The sequence below is a fragment of the Melanaphis sacchari genome, unplaced genomic scaffold (genome assembly GCF_002803265.2).
Source record: "Melanaphis sacchari strain LSU unplaced genomic scaffold, SCAv2.0 Contig107_pilon_pilon, whole genome shotgun sequence".
NCBI classification, from domain to species: Eukaryota; Metazoa; Arthropoda; class Insecta; order Hemiptera; family Aphididae; genus Melanaphis; species Melanaphis sacchari.
This window is the reverse complement of record NW_020270407.1, coordinates 365,710-387,021: the sequence shown is the minus strand read 5'-3', so window position 1 is coordinate 387,021 and position 21,312 is coordinate 365,710. Positions and strand designations below refer to the sequence as shown.

The window sequence follows — 21,312 nt, the reverse complement described above, 5'->3', positions numbered from 1 at the left end:
GTATAATGATGTAACTAGTTTGTACGTGGATTTAAAAGTTTGTGTCAGTCTGTCACGAGAAACTATACGACATACGCAGGTACATATTAGTTTTGGAACTAAATTATATTATTTTCAAGACGTTTGACTAACGGTATCAAAAAAATATATCGTTTCATAAAGATAGTGTGAAGAGTATTGACAGTAGTATATTATTATGTAATAGTGTCTGACGGGGTTTTATTCCGTTAACAAAATTCAACGACGATACACGTCCCTCGGTTTCTGTTTGGACCTTTTCCGAGACGCGTCGTGTACGCGTCACGTATGTCTGAAAGTCGGCGAGGTCGGTGGTGTAAATAATCCTTCTCCCCGAAGTGTAAAGTCGTAATGACAATAATATTAAATTTCGAAAACTTTACTGGCTATGTTTTGTGTTATTTTACTTTTTCTCCGGCGGCAACGGCACCATGAAAGTGGCGCCGTTATGTATACGACGTGACGTTACATCATTTCGCTGTAAGTTAAATTCCGACTCTACGTCGCGCAATATATTATATAGTTTATTGTATATACATACCGCGTGTGGCTACTCGAGTGTGAGTTTCTACTGTTTTTAGACCCACCAAGTTCATTTTCTCTGCCGAAAACCCAGTCTGTAAACTTTCGCGTACGATTGTGTTTGGTATTCTCCGCAAGCGAGTATTTTTAATTCACTCTCGCAGTCGGGACGGTCATAGTAATATTTTCGTAGATTAAATGATTCGTTTAAATCTAACGAACCAACTTATTAATGGTCACTGTATTTTGACGTCAAAGATTTATGCACTGGCGATCTTTAGTTTATCATTCACAGTTCAGTGAGTGTAAACACTTATTTAAAACAAATAAGCAATTGTTGTACATTTATTAAGTCGAAGCCTTACAAAAATTTACAAAAGAAATTCGACATCTGAATTTTCAGTCATTTTAAAATTTTTTTTTAACATTTTAAAAATCGATATTTATATTGTATGGTTAAATAAATACAAGTGATCAAGATTTTAGTATTTCTGAAATTTATAAAAAAAAAAAAAAAAACATTGAGTACCTATAGTTAATTACTTTATCAGAGGTGTACCTATTTATTTTGGTGTCGTATAAGGTGTTTAACGTAAGTATCTATAATAACTGTACCCAAAATTGCATTATTGTTATGTATTATACCACAACGTAATGTATAAAGTTGTTTCCAAGATATTATTATATCCCGTGTCGAATTATCATTTAATCGACCCGAGCGTTAATGTTTTGAAAAGTGATGATTTATTGTTTTTAATTAATTGTAAACGCCGTTATTTATAAACCTACTAATATAACTTTCTATATTACAATCAATACATATATTTATATATATTTATATATACATTGATATTGTCTATTTATAGAGGCGAACTAATACATTTAAACCTGGGATTATATAATCCAGTGGCGTACACGAGATTCTTAAATGAGGGGAGATTGATAATTAGATTTCAAAGTTAACCACACGATTAAAGCCCCACGGCTGAAAAAACCGCCAGTCACCACTCACCACGGTAACAATATAATATAGATTTAATTTCAATAAACATTGTTTTTTCTATATCTCGCATATTTAATAATAATATTAGTATTTACAGTAATACGCATATATTTTTCATAGTGACATTTGTTTTATTTTTAATTTAAATTGATTTTTATGGTAGCATACCCATAGGTTTGTGTTATTTAAAACAAAAACTTTTCTATATAGGTAAATGGTATGGTTTTTTTGTTTTAAAAATTTGAATTTTATAAACGATTAATCTATATTACTTATTTTCATCATAAAAGTAATTTAATTTAACGTAAATAAGAAATTATTGCTAAGTGGTAATAATTAATATATTTTTACGCAGGTAAAATCAGTTCAATTAAACTATGAACCATTTAAGTATAAAACTAGGGAAATATAAATTTTAACTGTTTTTAATAAAGTATATTTATGTAAACAATATGATGTAATATGTTACTACAGTAGAAATCACTATAACGAGCATCGCTTAGAACGAGATACTGCTTACAACAAGCAAAACGTTAGGTCCCGGCACAAGGCCATATGATTGTATGTTAAAATATACGTCTACAACGAGTATGGTTATTACGAGTTATCGGCTATAACGAGTAAAATAAAACGAACTTGACTAACGACCTTCCGGTTACTACGAACAGGTACCTGCAAAATAACAACTTTTGGCTATTATTTAGGTCGATTAACCATTGACATATATTATCTTTAGTTGTGTAGATATGGATTACTTATTAAAAATAAACATTATTCCTACAAATTCTGGTGTTTTCAAGTTAATAAAAATTACAAATAGCGTCAGTTGTGTGAAGACGTTCCACCATGTCGCGTCGTCAGTTTACGTTGGACGAAAAAATCGGAATAATCGGGCGGTTAGAAAATGGCGAGAAAAACAGCGTGATCGCAAAAGAATTTGGCACCTCTTCGTCGACAATTTCAACCATATGGAAGAATCGGGATCCGTTGAAAAATATGTTTCAAACCACGTCACTTAAAGCAAAACGACTGCGTACTGCACAGCATAAGGACCTTGAAGAAGCTGTACTAGTATGGTTCAAACAACAACGGTTATTGAATGTGCCTATAAGTGGTCCTATTTTGCAAGCAAAAACTGACCAACTGGCTGAAAAAATGAAAATAGAAAATTTCAAATGCTCTGCATCTTGGATTCAGCGTTTCCGACAGCGGCACAACATTGGTTTCGGCAAGATCTCAGGTGAGTCATCTGCAGTTAATACTGATATTTGTTCTAATTGGCTGGCTAACGTTTGGCCATCCATTCGAGCAGGTTACTGTGATGATGAAATTTATAATGCCGATGAAGCAGGCCTTTTTTTCAAATTAACTCCCGATAAGACTCTTCGCTTCAAGGGGGAAAAATGCTCGGGTGGAAAATTATCGAAAGACAGAATAACAGTTTTAGTGGCAGCCAACATGACCGGAACTGATAAAAGAAAACTCCTTGTTATTGGAAAGTCGAAAAACCCTCGGTGTTTTAAAAGAGTTTCATCACTTCCAGTATTTTATGAAAATAATACCAAAGCTTGGATGACCTCAGCAATTTTTGAAAAAACTCTTAATTATTGGGATGATGAGTTACGCCGTAAGAAAAAAAAAATTCTTCTGTTGGTGGACAACTGTCCAGCACACCCATCATTGCATTTGAAATTTATTAAACTTATATTTTTGCCCGCCAACACCACTGCTGTACTTCAACCAATGGACCAGGGCGTTATTAGGAACATTAAAGCTCATTACCGGAATCAGTTAGTAATGAAAATGATTGAGGATATTGAGAATCATGTAGAATCAAAAACAACTGTTTTGGATGCCATAATAATGCTGGATAAAGCTTGGTGTAATGTAACATCGACGGGGATTGCTAACTGCTTTCGGCATGCAGGTTTTTGTAATGTTTCGATCGATACAACACAGCTACAAGCAGACAGTGTATTGATTAATGACATCGATGAGAACTACGTACAAATTGATGACGACCTCATAACGTCAGAAATTCAAACGGATGAAGATATAGTCAACAATGTCATAGCCAACCAACGAGTTGAGCCAGATACTGGTTATCAGAATGATACTGATATCGATGAGCTTGATGATGAGTTTGAAACTGTGCCGTCAATATCCGAAGCTCGTGCTGCATTGAGGACACTAGAAAGATTTTATTACACAAAATATGAAGGTACAGATGCTGAAAGAAAAGCGTTGTATTTATTAGAAACATCGATCAACACTAAATACACGCAGCAAAGTTTGATCAAAGATTATTTTAAGAAATTAAATTCAAGTGTTTTATAATTATGTTTAAGTAATATATTGTATTGATAAATAAATTATTAAATCTCCAGTTATAATAATTAATAATAAATGTATGTAATAATGTATAAATAGTGTATGTGCATACATGTATAAATTCAGTATTAATCTCGATTATAAGTAAAATAAAAAAAGTTGTCGGTTTTATTTTTGTATTTCCCGCTTTTAATCGGTTACAACGAATGCTCGTTCTAACCGCATATAACGAGCTACCGGTTATAACGAGAAAAACTAACTGGCCATTGAAACTCGTTATAACCGATTTCTACTGTATTTGTATTAGCTCAGATTTTCAGATAAGTGCAATTGAGTTCAATAGTATTAAATTAATTTTTTGGTTTACCCTAAAGAGATGAAAAAATATAACCTAAATATCTTTTTTAAGTACCATACAAATTCGTTTGAAATAAAACATGTATATTGTACGGTGTACAATTGATAAAAATTAAAAACCGTTAAATTTTTACTGTAATTATTTTTCTTTTATTCTTAATTCCCTAATATATATATTATATAATGTACCTGAATAAAAATTCTTTACTTTTTTAAAGTTCTGCATTTTTTAGCAGTAAAAATGTATGATTAATTAATGTTTTCTGTGGGATTTATTTATTCTTGAGATTAAAGTTATTTAATTTTAAACCAAAATAATATTTAATATTCTAAAATTACAGGTACTTGATAAATATTTGCATTTTAAATTGATTACCTGCTGTACAGTGGATGGAGACCTTTCAGTAGTATTGTATTCGGATAACATATTGTTCGCGGCACGGAAATTTGGCGATGGACTTTTGGAAACGCCGCCATTACATTGAGAATGGTCTTGTCCACCTCTATAAATACGAAACAACCACAAAATATAATATTATTTATATATTTGTATAAAAATGCTTTTTTAAAAATAACTTTATCAAAAATATTTTCACTGAAACATATTTTTATATATTTAATATTTATGTGATAAACATATTTTTTTTACCCTGAGTTTACTGAATGGCTATTGTTGTTCAAAACCAGTATACCTTGGTCGTCACTTTCACATTCTACGTTACTAAATTTTGACTTTCGCCTCAACGAGGGTCTCGAGATTTTCCACGAATATCGTCTTTGAAGTTTTTCACCATTTTCTCCACTGTAAACAGTTATTTTTTTTTATAAACAATATACTTCTAGTGTTAGCACAGTTTACCAAAGCGATGGTCAGTATACGTTTACACGCATTCTGCGCGTATTACATTACACGTATATATTATCATATGTTAAAAAGGGTTGTAGGAAAAAAATTAATATTTATTTTATAAGATAAAGATGCACATGATAAGTATACTATAAATGTGTAGGTATATTTATTAAATACTAAATACAAGTTAATTATAGCGACGAAATGTTTAAGTTTTTATCATAAACAATTATTTTCAGATGTATGGAAATAATGAGCATAGGCAAAATGGAGATAAAATAATTTCATAATTTCCTAAAATTGGTCGATGGTTATAATACACGACGTGTCACTAAACTAAGAATATTTTTTAAACGTAAGATTCAACACTATTAGATATAATATACAAACTGAAAATTAATTCAAACGTTCTTTCATAATATATTATATAACACGGACATTTTACGTTTCAAACACCGCTTATTAATTTAATTTACTTCAAGATATTCATGATTTTTCAAAAGATAGAAGTTCTGTATTGTCCATTGTTTTTAGAATGTAACTCTCAGGACCCCCATTCATCATAAAAAACCCTTTGTGTAAAGAACCACCAGGGTATAAACTATAAAGTAGGGTGCATACAAGTCCAAACTTTCACTTTTAAATAATATTTCAAAGATAAAAACCTAAAAATGTAACTCTTTTATGCTTTAAATATTAAAATAACAAGCGTAGGTAATTAATTATATTATGATATTGTATGTGGTAAGTTCTAGCGCTATGATTCAAAATCACACGTAAGAAATTAAATTTATGCCACGAGTAACTTTCCAACTTAATTAATTTTCTTTTTAAATTTAATAATATTTTAAACAAACCTTAAACACTATTAAATGGCGCAAAGTATATTTTAATGAATTAGCTACATACTTTTATAGATTATATTTACCTATAAGAAATGTCTTCCGGTATAGTTTCAAAACTTTGATTCACTACTAACTTTTGTGGACTGGCGATCTGCGGAGTTCTGTTGTTGATTTTAGGAAACTTAGAAACACTCTGCAAGCTATTTGTTGACGAACGCTATAATAAATAATATATAACAACTATATTAATCATTGATTATATTAAAAAGTTTATCTTTTCATAATATGTAGGAAAAATGAATGAGTATCTGATATATTATATAGAACGGAATGTGTAGTTAATACTATTACATCATAAATTTTTTTAAAAATAAGTACTGAAGAAATATATTTATATGATTTTAAAAACTTAAGAATACACAAATTTAATTTGATCTTCAGCACATTAAATTGCTTCATTAAAATGTTAAATTAAATTATTTTATAACTTATTTTGTACCTATTGGCTATTATTATAAACATATTTATTTTTAAACAGTCTATAGTTTTTGTTTTCAGATAAGATAAATTTTAATAAAGCTTTGATTTTAGTTTTACTTTTTTTTAAAAATCATTTCAACTCAAATATATATCGTTAAAAAAAGTTGTTTTATTCGTACTACATTCAATTTAACAATTCAAGCAATAAATAAAATAGGTTAAAATACACCATAAATCAATTATTTGGTTGATAGTATTGAATATATTTTAAGTGTTTTATAAAGTGTTTTTTATATATAGTATACACCAAATAATAAAAACAAAAAAACAATGCGAAATGTTTTCGAGAATGTATACATATTTTATTTCATTGTGCATAAATGATTGATTATTGATTATTAAATAACTGGTAACTTAATAATATTTACTAAATCTAAATTGTAACGATCAGAGGAGATTTTCGTCTGTGCAATAATATTTTTACTTATATGATATTGTTTTAATATCTATAAAGTTTAAACGTAATTTCACTAGTTACTACTTATAATATGTAACGAGTGTTTTACAAACCACTGAGCAGTCAATCGAATCAATTGAAAATCCGCTTCCATTTGTGTCAAACGGCAAAAACGTATACGGTGTTAGAGACTGAAACCGCCGAAAATCTCTTGATTCATAAGCGGCATTTGGCGAGTCTTGTGGTGTAGCCGCTGTATGTGTGATTATCGGAGGAGGTGGAGCAATTACTAATGAAGTATCTATCATCACGAAAATAAAATAATTTACTTGAATTTAGTTTATTTTAGTATTAGGTATTTTTTTAAATTCTGTGTGTTTCTTTAGACGTAATAATATAGGGACACTGATAATCTTAATAAATAATGAAATAAAACCGAAACAAATGAGTAACAATAAAAGTACAAGCACATTAGCAGAATTCTGTTTACTGATCATGAAATTTTGATAAACCCAATCCCCGAGCGCAATTAGTGTAATCAAATTATTATAAATATTAATTTCAGTTTATCGTTTTAATTAGAAAAGAATTGTTTTACGTTATTTTTTATCAACAGTTTACTGATTTGTTTAGATTAGTTAATACATAAAAGTATAATTATAATCAATATCATGGTAATTTCAAATAAGGCATTACATTTTCCATGTCATGATGTTCATAAATACATCAAAGAAAAGCAATCAGTTAATATATTATGTCATCAAAACCCATTAAAAGAATAAAATACTAAATTGTTTTATCAAAATAATTGATATATTTTTATACTATTTAGTATTTTGTCATATCGATTTTTAAATAAAATAAAAAATGTTATAAATGCTTATTTATTTCTCATCTATTCAAATACTTTGAATAGGTAAAAATAAATTGTATTATTATGTGTGGTATAAATATTTATAAATTTAAGAACATTTAACAGGAATAATTTCAAAAAAATTTAAATTATTAAACTATTGTAGTTAAAAAAAGTTTACCAATTTGCATAGTTTTTCAATTGAAATAAAGTGAAATGTTTGTTAAATAGAGTTTAATATATTGATTGTCATAATAATATTATGAAGATATTTTACGGCATATACGGTACGTGTGTGTTTATCAAGACCTTTTGTCTATTTCTTATAAAGTTTTGAATTCTATCGGAGAGAAGAAAAGTACATACTTTACATATAAATAAATAATAGTAGTCGAAGTTTAGAGCACAAAGAAGATATATTTTGTTTGTAAAACTTGTTCCAATTTAGATTAAACTAATCGAATTAGTTTTGTCTTATTCGCAATTAGTCTGTATATTAGTTCACCAACTCTTTTATATACGATTATACATTTTAATTATTGAATATTGAAATATAGAATAAATCAAACATATTCCTCATTCAAATTAAGTATGTATCTTTGAATATATCTTTGAAGTTTTTTGTAGATTAAGGTATTTTTATGATATTGATGCGTAATATGAAGGAATAACGTTGTTGTAAACATGAAAACCATTTTTATTTCATAAATATTAATTTTTGTGGTTGTTTTATTTTCTTAGTAATTGAATAAAAACTGATGTATATTTATAAATGATACATAAACATATATATTATTTTAGAATATCAAATAACGTTTCGTAGTATTATGTTAAGGATCCTAAATAAGTGTATGATTTTACAAACGTGTAATGAGAAAAATTACAATTAGTTTCTATACTAAAACTGATGTAATCGTGGTTAAAGTAGCGGATTTTTTATTGCATACTAATAAGGTTATTAAACTCAAGATTCAATTTTTCAGGACAGCACTTACCAACGTTAAACATTATATTACTTATTATATATCTTTTGTAAATCACACATTATTATTAATCTTCAAAGTTAATTAAATTGTCGAGTAGGAATAGTGTTTGAATTCCAATATTGAAATATTAAATTTATATTCTACGTCGATTATTATTACTATTATTATTATTACTTATTTGGTTGTTATTACAACCAAATAAGTAATTATACCAATAGAATATAATGATAACGACTTAAACTTGACAGACTTATAATTACGAATAATATATCATCTTCCTATAAATCTAAAGAATAATTGTTGTTCTAATTACCGTAAGATAATAAATAATAACTAATAACTAATAAAACCATGTTAAAAAAACTGTATTAATTTTTATAGTTGTGTTTTCAAATAAAATTATATTTTAACTTACCTCTGTGCGTATTACATTTATTGGTTATAATTTCTTTGTTTGGATTTTCAATTTTCAATTCAGTACTTGGTTTTCCATTTAGACTTTTTTTGTCTGTACACATTTCGCAATCCCCTTTGTCATCACCATAACACGAACAGGTGCATTTGCACCACGATGACTGTTGTTGCCTCTCGAGCTCCCGTCGTTCTCTTTCTCTGCGTTCATTACGCTGAAAATTTAATAACATTGTCCATTAAAATGATTTTGTTCCCAAATTATACAACATTGATTTGTACATCAACTAATTCATGTATTACTCAAAAATTAATAATCGAATATTTTATAAATAAATTGTTTAAACGTTATTGTGTAGAAATAATGCATACCGAAATATCATTAAACAATAAATAATTATAATATTTATTTTTTTGTTTTAATAATTATATTATTATTTAATTGTATATGCAAGTTAAATGATTATTTCGTTATTTGACTTTAAGTTTATAAATGAATATTTTTAGCTTATATTGCTAATGAATTTTTTTATTTAGAATATTTACAACATAATTACTGTATTTACGTATACATATTCATATTACATAGATAAATGTTGAGTTTATAATTTAAAAATGTAATAAGTTTCATTAATATTTTCTTAAAAAAAAAAAAATTGACGTAATAGTAAATACAATTGTAATACCTATTCGTTTTTTTTTTTTTTTTTTGATTTTTAAATAATAATTTATATATTTTTTTTAATTTTTTTTTTACAAAACTTTTTATATTAACGATAATGTATAAATATGAAATATTGAAGTAATAGTTGGTGATTTAGGTATTTAAATTGTTGACTATAGAAATGAATAGTATCAATTGTTTAATAAAAAAAAAACGTGTGATATACTACTAAAAAGATATAAATAAAATATTAATGCTTATATTTTTATTGATAAAACCATTTCAAAAATGAAATGTGAAGAAATTTAATATTTTTTAGAATAATAATAAGTGCTTACTGCTATAATATTAAAAGATTTGCGGTTTATAACTTTGATATATATATATATATATATAAGTTTAATAAACTCGATGGTATAATATACTTACAAAAGTGTTAAATGGTACACGGTTGTACAAAACTTAAAACTAACAAATACAAAAGAATCTCTACTGTATGTAATTTTTAAGAATTGTTTTTATATTTTGTTTATTACAAAGCGTATGAAACTATGCAATTTTTCCAACTGTAGCTATTACCTCTGAAGAAAATCCTTCAACCAAAATTGCTACCAGTAAATTGAACAACACGTAATTGCCGAAAGTCATCAGCGTCACGAAATAAAGAGCAGCCCAATGACTCGTTTTTTCCATCCCGTTAAACAACACTATATTCCAGTCTTCTTGCGTTAGAATCTGTGCCGAGGTAAAAATAAATAATAACGTTTAAAATCGTTAAAAACACATATTTCGGAAATTAAACTAAGAATTTATTATCTTATTATAGATTCGATAACGTGCAATGCAATGTTCAAAATATTGTAAAATTAATTTTGTTGTATTTTAGTGTATTGGATGAATATTATAATTTATATATATTTTTATGTGTATCGAAATCAGTTTATAGGTCCGATTTTATAAGCAGTGTTGTTGAAACAAATACTAAAATAATAATTCTGAATCTATAATTTTGTAATAAAAAAAAAAGCGGTTGTTAGAAGCACAATCGTGAAGTAGGTCACTAAAAGCATAGTACGACCATTGGAAGTATTGAAATGGTTTCAATGTTTCACTAATCGAATAAAGAAATAAAAAAAAATTTACATATCATGTGGATCTTCTCATTTTATAACATAGGCAGATAAAGGTAAAATACTTAGGAATAAAAGCTATCATGTAGTACAAACGCATTTTACTGTGGTTAAAATTCAGACAAAATGTAGGTAGGTATACTTAACAATTAATTTCAGTACATTCATGATGTTTAAACATGTTTAAAAATATTTTTCCTACTATTTTGTTTTTTGTTTTAAAAAAGGAATAGTTATTTCAAGTTATAATTTGTTTGTGCTATTAAAATATTATATTGTGTCTCATATTTATTTTTAACTTGTTGCGTTACAAATATATCATAGTAATTACATGCTCATGTTTATTCTGATAATGGTGATTATATATAATGTCTAGTAACAAAAAGCATGTTAGTTGTATCGTGAATTTGAGTAGTGGGTATAGTGGGTATATTCTGTATTGTTTAAATATAACAATGGTATTAAAAATTAAACACGTGTTTTGATTTTAATGTAACGAATACGTTTTATTTTTGTTATTTTACAAAATTAATTTATAAATGCATTTATTTGCTCTCTAATAATTTTTTTTAAACATAAATATCGTTTTCAAATAAATAAATTGATTTTAATATGGTTTATTACGAAATATTTATACGAAAGTTCAATGTTTGCTTGTATCAATAAAAGTAATACTGACATTGTACCACTAAAAGTTCTGCAAAAGTTACTGATATATTTTATTATTACTTACAGTTATCAATAATTGTACGTATAACTATGTATTTGTATTTTTTTTAGACATTTGAAAAAAAAAATGTTCATTTGTTATTAACTTATGTGAATATATTTATATATTACGGTTATAAATTAGAATTTGATGAAGTCATATAGATTAATGGTAAAATGCGTTTGAACATTACAATTATCTAAGTGTTTGATGACCTACTTGAAAGACGGTGACTGTTGCCCATAATACATTATTAAAATGTTTTCGATCGCAGACGCACAGGGGATGTTTAGTGACAATTTCTTTGCAGTTGCATTCCCGGGCTCCGTTCCCGTACATGCAAAACTTACCACCAAAAAGATACATTCCGAGAATGCTGCAAAGAATGTATTTCTACGTAAAATAAATAGGTAGGCACTAGTTAAAAAAAAATGAATTTAAACAATTACAATTTTATTTTATTTTGTAATATTTCTATGTTTTTATTTTTTTGCTATAATTTTTTTCCTTTACGAATTATCAGCTGATTGTCAATTTTGTTTGTTTCATTATTTACGCGTTGATAAAAGTCATGAACGTTTACAAACATTTGATAACATTTCGTTTCATCAATTATCACGTATTATGTATATGTGATATGTGATTTGCGTGTTTAAGTTTTTACTTACATATTTTTGAAGGCGAAAATCATCTGTGTATGTACATCTATTGTTTCATTTTATGTGTATGTTACACGGATAAGATAAATTTTACTATATTGTTATTGTAATTCTGAAGTTTATTAATAATTCGTTTTAATACTAAATAGTCGTTAAAAAAAAAAAAAATAATAATAATAATAATGTAACATCACAAATCGTTTGATTCGATCATGCAAGACTAACAGTAGCACGAGGACGAGTTCAGAGTGACAGAGGCGAGTTTGATGATTTATAATTAATATAATAAAAGTGAATACTTCCTAAGTATTAGACTATAATAATAAAAATACAAATCGTTTACAAATATATCGTATAATAATATTTATAAATATATAATTTGTCTAATAGTGTAATATTAATAACCTATTTATTGCTATTTAGGACTTACTACAAGTCTATATAATATATTGGTATGATCTATGACGGGTGTGTCATAGTGTTTTTTTTAAGTTTCTAAGTTTTACGCTATGCGTGTATGAGTACATAGGTTTATGTGCTTTTTTCTGCACCTGTTGAAACATTTGGAAAATGTGCATTGGGCGTAAACTTTCTCTCTTTATTTAGTATTTTAGTTTTTTTTTTTTTTTAACTTCACATAAAATATATGATCCACGGGTATTAAAAAAAAGACAGTTTTTCAAGAGCAGGTCGATAACAATTTATGTGAAAAATACACATATAAATAAATATAAAATTGTTAAGATTTATTGCACAAAAAAATAAAATAGAAATCGGAAGATTTTCTTGTCAAGTATTTTATAATGCACAATGAGGTTTTATAACTGCACAATGCATATCCACACTTGGTTTCAACAGGGACGAAAACACTTAAATACGTACACGTGATATTTATGGGTTTACCGTAAATATCAAAATCCGCTTGTGCGTATACTACTTATAATATATAATATTTAAATTGAGTTTTGGCATCTAAAGTATTTGTTCGATAAAATGCTGGTTTAACGGTTTTCGATGCACATTAAAAATTATAGACATCGTATTTTTATCCGATTGCCCTCATTTTTTTATTAAAATGAGATAGCAACAGAGATGTTAATTACAGTATATTAAGTGTTAGAATTAAACTTGAAATCCTATTTAAGTGTGCAAAGCCAAAGCGTTAGGTAAAAAAAAAAGAATATGAAAAAATTTAAAAAAACAAGATTTAATTTTAATTTGACCCATATATTTTAATTATATGTTATATGTATAGATTAATTTTATTAATATAAGTTAATGGCTGAAAATGCACAACGCAGCTAAAATGTTCACTATCTACACTTTACATAAGAACCTCGTTTGTGCAAAATTAAATCGGAATAACAATAATAATTACAACCATTATAATATCACGATAATTGTTCCTAGAACCATTAAATTTAAAATAATTTAAATTTCGTGTTGTTTTTGCTCACAATATTATATTAATATTACCTTGTAATTGATTTAGCATTGTCCACCGGGATTCTAAAGATAGAGTCTTATACTAAAACTAATAGCATAACAAAATGGTTTCCAGAATTCTCATGGGCACTATATTTATGTACTTTACGACGGAATTTTCAATTTCTTCTAATGCTAGTTCATTACGAGATTTTTCTTACAAAAACCTAGAGATGAGATTACAAAAAATTATTTTTTGAAACCGTCTAAAGCATTAATTTATTATTCAACATATTAATCAAAAACAATAAAATACATGTCGAGAGAGCATCATTAAATATTTAACTTCATACATTTACGGTAAAGCTTTATATAGGTTTTCGTTTTACAAAGGTTGATGAAAAAAGTCTTGTTTTCCTGTTAAACTGAAGTTTTTATCTAATATTTTAAAATAATTAATTAATAAAATGTTTAAATGTTAATTTGTGTTTAATATTTTTACTAATTAAGTATAATTTGAATTTATCTGGAAATGTGAAAAATTAATGAAAAGTACCTACTGTAAAAAAAACACATTGAAATTTGAACCAATACAATTATTTACTTTATTTTTTTTTCTTTTTTAATAAATTATATTATACTTTACATTATATTTTATTTTATAGACATCGAAAGTACAATTGTATTGATTATATATAAATATATATATTTTTTTAATGGTTTGCACAGCATTTTATTATATAAACGTTGTGTTATCGAATGAATTCTTAATGCTACGTCATCTGGTAATGGTTTTTTTTTTACAACATAATTTTTTTATATGCTTGCCGTTGAAAATAATTACAAATTTTATTTTATCTTACTTCAATATATAAAAAATAGGTCAGGCAAAAATAGATTCAAAATAATTAAAATGATTTTAAAAATATTTATTTAAAACGTTGCATCTATTTTGGATACTCAGAGTTACCGTTGCGTTTCATTTTTATTTCATTACTTTTCTTCTGCATATTAGACTACCAAAATTAAATAGGTATTCGTGTTTCACTTACATGGAAAATTAATAATTTTCTTTCTTTATTAAATTTTTTTTTTTTTTGCACAAACGGGTTAATTGTAAAAATGTATTATATGTCACGTGCTGCAATTTTAACAGGAAGATAGAAAACTTGAGAGGAAGATTCAATACATTTTAAATAACCGGAAATCTTTCCAGGTACCTGAAACACCGTGACTAACGCCCACAACAACGAATCAAAATTCTTTCTGTCGCACGCTACATCATCCCCTGTTCCATCATTCTTTCGGCTACAGAATTTACATCCGAATAAGTTCATGCCCAGTATACTACAAAAATATTAATTGTTAATTCTAATCTGAATTCATAACGGTTAATTAAATATGTATACAATATGTATTCAATTCTCATGGAAGAACATAACTGCAATATTATGGAAGCTTAGTATGCAATCTGAATTGTATGGTGGATACACTAAACTTTATTGTGTACGCAGACATGACACAAAACAGATTTTATCTCACCATTTTGCTATATTTAATGATAATTAATTCAAATGCCACACGAACGGCAATAGTCAACATTTTAAAATATATCGATTTTCCTACTTTGTATTTAATCTAAATGATAGTATTATTATTATGAAAACAAAACGAGAAATTTAAATTATTAAACTGTATTGATATTCTGCGTAAAATTATATCAGAAATTCTAATCTACTTATTACATTACAAATATATAACCAAAATTTATATTATTATTTTTATTTTTTTTTAGTTTTAAGTATAACTCAAATATTACAATCGTTATCATAAAATTTAATATAAAATTGGCATGGTTACCCTTAAAAAAAATGAAAAAAAAAAATGAGGATCTCTGTTTACTGTATTATTATAGATATCCATTATTCTTTTAAAATATCATAAGTCATTAAAATTTGAATTCTAAAAAAGTTATTGATTATTAAATGCTATAAATATCAACTAAAAAATAATTACCGAATTTTTCCAATTTATGATGACTTTCATAAGACTCTAACAAATTATAATCATTAATTCAATTTATTTAATTGATAAGTAGCTAAAATATTTTGAAATATTTATCATATCGAACATTTCAAGTACCTTTTATAAGGATATTAATTTTTTATTTATAACATAAAATAAAAAAAAAAACGGTTTTGTTAAAAGACTGGTGTAAATAGTCTTGTTTTTTCAGAATTCCCCCTTTCTCACTATAAATATACCAACTAGATAAATTTGTGTACAGAAATAACACTCTAAATTTAAGATCGAAGTATTTTATTTACTGTAAACATTGTTATTTGACATATAAAAAAAAATCGCGCCATCTTTAAATCAGTATATTTATAGCTCCTCTTGAATCTAAACAAGATAAAAACACGCCAGATTTAATCTCATTGAATGGTCTTGTTTTTCTCCTCATATAAGATGTATTTCAGTATTTTGTAAAAAGATATTACAAATAGGCAGTTGCCAGTTATTAATTATTAAAAACCCTAGTTATTTTTTTGTAACAAGATAGATTTATCTATTAAAATATTTAATTCATATACTTATGTCCTAAATAATTACAATAACTAAATGTAGTAATCATACATATAAAATAAATAATAATATAAACTTATGGAGAACTCAACTAAAAAAACGGGAGTTATTTATTATATTATGTTAATGTATTTTAATTTTGTATTGAAATAAAAAAAAAAAAAATATGTCAGAAAACATAAGTCGATAGTTTAAACAACCGAAAAAGTTTTTAATGATTTAAGTTATTTGTTTGAAGAGAAATTTTTCAGGTAAAAGGAAATTAGTACAAAGGTATTTAAAAAGTCAAGATTAATTCAAATACCATCAGTACTAAACCTTACTAGACTCTAATAAGCGCTACAGTATCGATTTCTGATTAAACAAACATTAATCAATTTACATTTTGGCTTGAGTTTATTGTGATTGCCATGCTGTTGAGTTTACTGGCGAATTGTATTTGACTAAAGTTCTATCAAAATAAATGAGAGAAGTAAAAATACAAATCTTTGATCGATTGTAGTTCTTAGTTTAAATTTCTCAGAGTTATATGTGGTGATTTTCTTATTAATTATTAAGTGATATACATGTATCATCATAACAATATGATTTTAAATTAATATTTTTTAAAGGTTATAGAACTGGATTTGAAGGCTTAAATGTATAAGTTGTGAAAAATTAATCAATTAAATTTTAAGTACCTAACAAGAGCAAGTATAGATTAATTGGAAATTTTTGAATAATATGGCATTAATAATAACTAACCTTTTGTAAAATTGTAGTAAAAAAATAATCAAAAGTTTATATTTAATAATAATTTATTGTTTGGTTGTATGGTAAAAAAGGCTAAAAGTAAGTACATTATTAATTTAAATTAAAATGAGATTTTTACCTAACACGTACGTAATATGTTATTGTTAATAGTTAATTGTATTTATATTGTAAATTCTATTTGTGTTAAATAAAGATTTATTTAAGTATTCGTGTAACTAGATCAAGTTAAAATAATATACTTCGTATAACATATTGTATTATATTATTTTGAACTTAAATAAGTTATATATTTATTAAAATTAATTTTATATCATAAAAAATGAAATTATAATATTTTATTTCTTACAATATAAATAATAATAGTAATTACTAAAAAAATAAAGTTCTACAACTGTTGATAAATAATTAAACAGAAGACGAGAAATTGTCATTGTTTTTTATACAAAAAAAGAAAGAAAAAAAAAGAAGAATAAACAAACTGCTAATTGATTCTACATGAAAAATGTAATTCAAGATGATAGTGAAAAATAATTAACAAAAGACAAGATATATCGTTTTGTAAATTATTTATTTTTTTTTGCTATGAATTTTGTTGCTTTTAATCATACTCATGTTCAATATCATCAAATAATATTATGTTTTTGTGTTCTACAAAAATGCTGTATTCATGAATTCTCAATAGTTGAAGTTAACCGTTGGTTTCATCCGTATTCTCATTAATCCGTAATACTAAGCCCAGGTTTCATTATATTGAACAAAATGTAATTTTGTTGAAGTCTTATAAGTTTTATGATAATTATTATTGTGTATACATTTTGGCGCGAATAAATATTAAAAACAAACGTAAATAATTCAATAAGCCAATAAAAAAATTTGCTAAAAGTTTTTTAATTCAAAACGTGTCGATATTTAAAAGTTTGTCAGACAATGAGTCAATATTAAAATATTATCGAAGTATTAATTTATTGGTTAAATTTGTAAACACGATAAAATTAATGTTGTTTTCTAAATTGATTTGATTACTATATATTGTTTTTTTTTTTTTTTACGATGAAATTAAGAAAAAGAGCAAAAATATCAATGCATTGAATGTTAAAATAAAAGAATACTTAAAACATTAGTAAATAACATGTAACAGAGGTTTTGTCATTACTTGTCTTATTGATTGATTTTTCAGTGGTTAATTTTGAAAATCCCACGAGAACAAAAATGAACAAAATGAAAAGTCATGCACAAACACCCATTATAGTACTTTATGTGGTTGTGTTATATGGGTGATTTGAGATCTTATCTTTTTATTTGGCAATATAGTGGCTTTAAAAAAAAAAAAAAAAACACCTGTACGTATAACAATAAATATGGTGATCGGCATTCTTGATAAATCACTTTCTATAGTTTCGTTTACTTATGTACGTCACTGTCAAAACGGTAGTAACTTGTTTTGACGCATCTTCACACATATTTTTAGACGGTCGTATAGTCGTCACATAATGTGAATTATATCAGTTGTGTATGTGTTTACAATGGTATGACGACGGGCGCTTTGCGAAAATTGGATTAGGCGTATGACATATTTGAGTGTTTCTCGGTTTATTGTTTCGCGGTAATGATAAACCGTAATAACAAAGTGGTAGCGGCATCATTAAATAGGCATTGTGAAAGTCCGATGAAACGGTGCCGGTGGCGATACTCTCGAAAGTTTTGCTTTTGAAATACGATGCGCTCATAATATTATAATAGTACGTAAATAAATATAAAACACACCATCTTTGAATATACTATTCTAAAATGGCAAAAACAAAAATCGCCAATGCTGTCTCACAATATCATTTCAAAAAATAAAAAAATTGTCAAGAAATAACGGAGAAAAAAACGTGACTGCACACGCCATAACTGCTTGTAGGGAAACGAGATGGTTTGCGCTCGCGCTCTCTCTCTATCTATCTCTTTATTTGTCACTCTCTCTACCTCTCTATCTTTCGTCGTGTAAATTGTCCCCCGGGTAAGAGAACTATGCCCGATACATGTATATATAAATATATATAATGGTCACTTCTACCCTCCTTTTGCTACACTGCTATGATTGCAGAAAATATAGCGAGCGTGGTGAGATAAAAATGTGTAACTGACAAATTGAATTTGACGAGGGATTTCATCGAGACAAAAATAACAAACTCCCCTGTAGAGATGTTTTGTTTCGACCTCTGTCACTGCGAAAATCCGACTCACAGATAATTTTTGGATTTTTATAGTAAAAATGTTGAGTATTTTAACCAATAAACATATTGCAGGATAAATAAGACAAACAAACCGAAAACTAAATATAATTAAATAACCTAATATTTCACTGTTTAAAATTAGTCGTCGTCGAACGTTGGCGGCGTCTCCTTGTTTCAACGAAACTCGCATAATATATCATGCTAATAACCTCCGCGATAGTTTGGAATTAATTTTATATTTAACTATTAATGGTATGTTTCAATTTTTGTTTATTTTTAGGGAAAAACGTGTGGTTAATAAATTAAACCAATAGGAATGGCTTATTATTATTTAAATTAAAAACTTGATTAGTTGCATAAAAAAAAAAAAAAAACTCGTCAAGTGATTAATTGTTTTACCTGAATATGAAGATAAACAAAATTAGGAGTGAAAAAAACACTGCAACATTATCCATGGTACGGAGCATGACAAACAGTTGACGACGTAAGTTCGGCATAAATCGAACAAGTTTCAATATTCTTAGTAGTCTAAATGTTCTCAGTACACTTAGCCCCGAATTGCCTTCCCGCTGTCCACTAGTGTTTTCGAACGACTGAGTCAATTCCACTATACTGTAAACAAAAAGGTTCAAAATAATGATATTTAGTATTTTATTTTATAATGGTTAGTTGTTAAATAAAATGAATTGCAAAAAAAAAAACAATTATTTTGAAATAGTTTAATTATTTTATTTTAGTAATTACAGTTGATAATTTGTACAACTCATACAGTCTTTAAAAAGTTAAAGTGATTTTATTTATTTATAACGTATTTTAAACGTATACATTTTTAATTTTTTGTAGAAATAATGCTAATGAAAAAAAAACCTGCAACAATATTGATAAATAAAACAGGTATATTTTAATTAGATAACAAAAGCTAATAATTTTTATTGATAAAACAAAGCCCAAGTTTTGCGTTAAAAATTTTTCTACATAATTCATCAAATCCAATCATATCTAATAATTGGTGCATTGAATTATTTGAAATTTATTTAAAACGTATATCATGTAAGTAAAAGAGAATGTTGAATGGGTTAAAAAAAAATAATTGTATGAAAGTTATGTTCAAACAAAATCATTTCAATCTGCGCGGTTCATCTCGATAACTTTTAGTTTTTGATACATAAATAAAAGTCATCATTTTGATTGAGAAACAAGACTACAATGAAATCTATCTGGTATTATTGGAATTATTATCTTTACATTTCTTTTGTGACAACGAGTTCGGTTTGTTCATTGTTACTTTTTTTTTAGATTGTGAACACTATACAACTGATCGACATAGAATTCTATTAATCTTATTACCTTTCTATGTATTGATGAACATTATTATCATTTTTGAAAAGAACTAATGAACTGTGAATATACCTTAATATGACAATGATTCCGTCGAATACGTTGAAACCATTACTGATGTAACCGCATGGTCCCTCGGCGATTACCTTCAAAAACATCTCGGCGGCAAATATTGCAGAAAAAACAATATTGCTATATTCCACAATTACAGTAAGCTCGGTAGGCTAAAAATAAATTTTAATAAAATATGATATAGTATTAAATGGTAATCATTGCTAACAGTAGACAATTACACTTATTATATTTATATGACGGCGATCTGTGTAGGCAAATTCATTACCTCTACGTTAAGGACATTAATCTGCCTTTCACATTGGCTTATTCAATATTTTATTATCTTAGTTCTTAACTCTTGAATAATATTGTATTATTTTTGGGCTTAACAACTTTAATGTATTATAAAATGTACTCGGAATAATTAATTTCAATAATAATTTTAACCATTCGTAATCTTTATAGTTTGAGATTCGAATCGTATGATGAGTATCTGACATATTAAATTACTTATGACAGTACAATTTAATATTTTATTAAAACTTCTTTTTTAAATATTCATTTATGTATTTTTTTTTTACTAGTTTTTAACTTTTTATTCGTGCGTTTACTTTTAGTTACTATTATTAAATTATATGATAAAAAAAAATAAGTACAGACAA

The 21,312-nt window shown here is 26.4% G+C and overlaps 1 protein-coding gene across 1 annotated transcript in view; it reads right to left on the bottom strand.

The window, feature by feature from the left end:
• The window catches only part of LOC112603395 (voltage-dependent T-type calcium channel subunit alpha-1G), a 237,092-nt gene that overhangs the window by 18,239 nt on the left and 197,541 nt on the right, over positions 1–21,312 (bottom strand). The window contains exons 15-23 of the mRNA XM_025351931.1: positions 20,669–20,820; positions 19,658–19,870; positions 14,921–15,047; positions 10,357–10,512; positions 9,118–9,328; positions 6,977–7,164; positions 6,010–6,143; positions 4,881–5,033; positions 4,608–4,734 (exon numbers count right to left, since the gene is read on the bottom strand). Of these exons, the coding sequence (XP_025207716.1) occupies positions 4,608–4,734; positions 4,881–5,033; positions 6,010–6,143; positions 6,977–7,164; positions 9,118–9,328; positions 10,357–10,512; positions 14,921–15,047; positions 19,658–19,870; positions 20,669–20,820 (1,461 nt within the window). The remainder of the gene's footprint in view (positions 1–4,607; positions 4,735–4,880; positions 5,034–6,009; positions 6,144–6,976; positions 7,165–9,117; positions 9,329–10,356; positions 10,513–14,920; positions 15,048–19,657; positions 19,871–20,668; positions 20,821–21,312) is intronic.